The 4,677-nt window shown below is 35.6% G+C and overlaps 1 protein-coding gene across 1 annotated transcript in view; it reads left to right on the top strand.

The window, feature by feature from the left end:
- The window catches only part of FASTKD1 (FAST kinase domains 1), a 34,531-nt gene that overhangs the window by 7,330 nt on the left and 22,524 nt on the right, over positions 1-4,677 (top strand). Inside the window, 1 exon segment of the mRNA XM_012650773.1 lies at positions 158-283. Within this exon segment, the coding sequence (XP_012506227.1) occupies positions 158-283 (126 nt within the window).

Genomic DNA, 4,677 nt, shown 5'->3' with positions numbered 1-4,677 from the left:
AAAAATTCCGTTATGGTTTGTTACTTTTATATCAACATTTTAGAAAAAGTTTGTATTAATAATAGTATTTTTGATTGCCTTTATTTTATAACTATGTTTTATATGTTTTAAGTAAAAGTAAATACTAATGACCTCCTTCATGTATTTCCTTTAATAGGTTTGATGTTAACGTGCTGTCAGTATTTTCCTCTTGCCTAGCAGATCAACATTTGCATTTTAGTCCATTAATGGGAAAAATAGCTGATATTGTACATAAGAACTTGGAAACCATACAGGACTTAAGGTAAATTTATTTAGGGGCCTTGTCTTGTGGTATAAAAATCCTGGGCTTTGGATATAGACACAGATTTGCTACTCGTAGTTATGTGACATAAGGCTAATTTACTTAAGCTCTTGGAAGTTCATTATCATCTACAAAATAGGAATAGTAATAGTACTTTGCAGTGTTGCTCTGGGGATTACACATAAGGTACATAAAGTATAATACAATATTGTTGAGCTCTGTGACGAGTCTGAGATTTGACCTTATTTGCTAGATCTTTCATCTCCTTGGTTAAATTCATTCCTAGGTATTTTATTTTTTTTGCAGCTATTGTAAATGGGATTGAGTTCTTTATTTGGTTGTCAGCTTGGTCATTGTTGGTGTATAGAGATGCTACTGATTTTTGAATATTGATTTTATTACCTGAAACTTTGCTGAATTCATTTATCAAATCTAGGAGTCTTTTTGGAGACGTCCTTAGGGTTTTCTAGGTATCAGATGTTATCATTGGCAAACAGAGATAATTTGATTTCCTCATTTCCGATGTGGAGGCCCTTTATTTCTTTCTCTTGCCTGATTGCTCTGGCCAGGACTTCCAATACAGTGTCGAATGGAAGTAGTGAAAGTGGGCATCCTTGTCTTATTCCGATTCTTAGGAGGAATGCTTTCAACTTTCCACATTTAGAATGATGTTCACTGTGGGTTTGTCATACATGGCTCTTATTATTTTGAGACATATTCCTTCTATGCCAAGTTTTTTGAGAATTTTTATCATGAATGGATGCTGGATTTTATCGAATGCTTTTTCTGCATCTATTGAGATAATCATATGGTTTTTGTTTTTAATTCTGTTTATGCAGTAAACATTTATCGATTTGTGTATATTAAACTATCAGTGCATCCCTGGGGTAATATCCATGTGATCATGGTGAATTTTTCTTTTGATGTGCTGTAGGATTTGGTTTGCAAATATGTTGAGGATTTGTGCGTCTGTGTTCATCAGACATATTGGATGGTAGTTTTCTTTTTTTGTTGCATCCTTTACTGACTTTGGTATCAGGGTGATAACTGGCTTCACAGAATGAGTTAAGGAGGATTCCCTCCTTCTCTATCTTTTGGAACAGTTTCAGTAGGATTGGCACCAATTCTTCCTCGTACATCTGGTAGAATTTGGCTGTGAGTCCATGTAGTCCTGAGCTTTTTCTTGTTGAGAGATTTTTTTCTTTTCTTTTTTTTTTTTTTTTTTGAGACAGAGTCTCGCTTTGTTGCCTGGGCTAGAGTGAGTGCCATGGTGTCAGCATAGCTCACAGAAACCTCAAAACCCCTGGGCTCAGGTGATCCTCCTGCCTCAGCCTCCCAAGTAGCTGGGACTACAGGTGCAAGCCACAACACCCGGCTAATTTTTTGTTTCTATTTTTAGTTGACTGGCTAATTTTTTTTCTATTTTTAGTAGAGATGCGGTCTCACTCTTGCTCAGGCTGGTCTCGAACTCCTGACCTCAAGCGATCCTCCAGTCTTGGCCTCCCAGAGCGCTAGGATTACAGGCATGAGCCACCACGCCTGGCTGAGAGATTTTTTTATTACTGATTCAATACAGCTACTTGATATTGGTCTATTTAGGAGTTCTGTTTCTTCCTGGTTCAATCTGGGGAGATTGTACGCTTTCAGGAATTCTTCCATTTCCTCTAGGTTTTCTAGTTTGTGAGCGTATAGTTGTTCCTACCAGTCTCTGATGATGTTTTATATTTCTGTGGTATCAGTTGTTAATGGCTCTTTTTTCGTTTCTGATTGTGTTTATTTGGGTTTTCTCTCTTTCTGGTTAGTGTATAACGAGTGGTTTATCAATTTTGTTTATCCTTTTGAAGAACCAACTTTTTGTTTTCTTGGTCCTTTGTATTGTTTTTTGGTCTCTATTTCATTTAGTTCTGCTCTGATCTTTGTTATTTTATTCTGCTAACTTTGGGTTTGGTTTATTCTTGTTTTTCTAGTTCCTTGAGGTACAATGTTAGGTGGTTAATTTGTGGTCTTTCTATTTTTTTGATGTAGGCATTTAATGCTATAAACATTTTAAACACTGCTTTTTCTGTATACCACAGTTTTTGATAAGTTGTGTTTTCATTTTCATTCATTTGAAAAAATTTTTAAATTTCCATCTTTATTTCTTTGTTTTGGCTCAGTGATCAGGAGCATGTTGTTTAATTTCCGTGGGTTTGTATACGTTCTGAAGTTCCTCTTGCTGTTGATTTCTAGCTTTATTTCATTGTGGTCTGAGAGTATATTTGATATGATTTTGATTTTTAAAAATTTGTTAAGATTTGTTTTGTGACCTAACATGTGATCTGTCTTGGAGAATGTTCCATGTGCTGATGAGAAAAGTGTGTATTCTGTAGTTGTTGGGTGGAATGTTCTATAAATGTCTGTAAGTCCATTTGGTCCAAAGTCCAATTTAAGTCCAGTGTTTCTTTGTTAATTTTCTGTCTTGTTGATCTGTTGTGAGTGGGATGTTGAAGTCCCCCGCTATTACTGTGTTGCTATCTATCTTTCTTTAGGTCTATTAATATTGGTTTTGTGACTCTGGGTCCTCCAATGTTGGGTTCATGCATATTTAGGATCATTATATCCTCTTGATGAATTTATTCTTTTGTCATTATATAATCTTTGCCTTTTTTTCCTGTTTTTGATTTAAAGTCTGTTTTTTCTGATATATGTATCCTGCTAGCTTTTGGTTTCTGTTTGCATCGAATATCTTTTTCCACCCCTTTACTTTCAGTCTATATGTGCTTTATGGGAAAGGGGAGTTTTTAATCCATTCTGCCAATTTGTATCTTTTAAGTGGAGCTTTTTATCCATTTATATTCAAAGTTAATATTGATTTGTGAGGCTTTGTTCTGTTATACTGTTAGTTGATTTCTGGTAGTATTTTTTTTTTCTTCTATTTTTTCTTTTCACTCACATTCTTATCTTAGGATCCACTGATTTCTAGTAATTTTATAAATTCTTTTTTTCTCTCTTTTTCTTTTTGTGTTTTGCTGAACTTCTCCCATGTTGCCATTTAATTCCTTTCTCTTCCTCCTTTGTATGATTGTTTTATAAGACCTGTGAATTTTATATTTTTGTATGTCTTTGTGATGGTGAAAATTGACCTTTCATTTCCATTTTTAAGATTTCTTTGAGCAGTTACTGTAGGACTGGTCTACTGGTGACAATTTCTCTTGGTATTGCTTCTCTGGGAAAAACTCCTTCATTTATGAAGCTTATTCTGGCAGGATATAAGATTCTTGGCTGGCAGTTTTTTTTTTCTTTCAGCATTTTGAAAATGCCATCCCGTTTTCTCTGGCATGTAAGGTTTTTGTCTGCTGTTAGTCTGATAGGGTTTCTTTTACAAATGACTAGACCCTTTTTCTCTTACTAATTTAAAAATTTTCTCTTTCACTTCAACTTTAGTCATTCTGATTATAATATGCCATGGTGAAGTCCTTTTTGCAGTGTATTGGCCTGAGGATCACTGGGGCTTCTGTATCTGAATGTGTAACTCTCTTGCTAGTCCTGGGAAGTTTTCATAGATTATTTCCTTAAATAGGTTTCTAAACTTTTTGATCTCTCTTTCCCCTTGAGAATATCAATAATTTGTAAGTTCAATTGCTTTACATTGTCCCAGATGTCTTGAAGGCTTTGCTTGTTTTTTAAAATTCTTTTTTCCTTATTTTTGTCTGACTGGATTATTTCAAAAGACCTGTCTTCAAGTTCTGAAATACTTTCTTCTGCTTGGTCTAGTTTGTTTTTGAAGTTTTTGAAGCTGTCAAATATGTTTTGTATTTCCTTCAATGAATTTTTTAGTTCCAGAATTGCTGTTTCTTTTTTTTGAGACATGGTCTTGCCCGGGCTAGGGTGCGGTGATGTCATCATAGCTCACTGTAACCTAAAACTCCTGAGCTCAAGTGATCCTCCTGCCTCAGTCTCCTGAGTAGCTGGGACTATAGGCGTGCACCACCATACCTGGCTAATTTTTCTTTTTTTTTGTAGAGATGGGGGTCTCACTCTTGCTCAGACTGATCTCTAACTCCTGGCCTCAAGCAGTCCACCTACCTTGGCCTCCAAAAGTGTTAGAATTACAGTGAGCCACTATGCCTAGCCTATTTCATTTTTTTAAAGATATCTATTTCCTTGGTAAATTTCTCATTCATAGTGTGAATTGATTTTCTGATTTCTTTGTATTGGTTTTCAGATTTCTCTTGCATTTCATTGAGCTTCTTTAGAATCAATATTTGGAATTTTTTTTTTTTTTGAGACAGAGTCTCGCTTTGTTGCCCAAGCTAGAGTGAGTGCCATGGCGTCAGCCTACCTCACAGCAACCTCAAACTCCTGGGCTCAAGCAATCCTTCTGCCTCAGCCTCCCGAGTAGCTGGGACTACAGG

Source organism: Propithecus coquereli, unplaced genomic scaffold (genome assembly GCF_000956105.1).
Source record: "Propithecus coquereli isolate 6110/MARCELLA unplaced genomic scaffold, Pcoq_1.0 Scaffold34, whole genome shotgun sequence".
NCBI lineage: Eukaryota > Metazoa > Chordata > Mammalia > Primates > Indriidae > Propithecus > Propithecus coquereli.
Note: the sequence above shows the minus strand (reverse complement) of the source record. Positions and strands in the feature narration are given on the sequence as shown.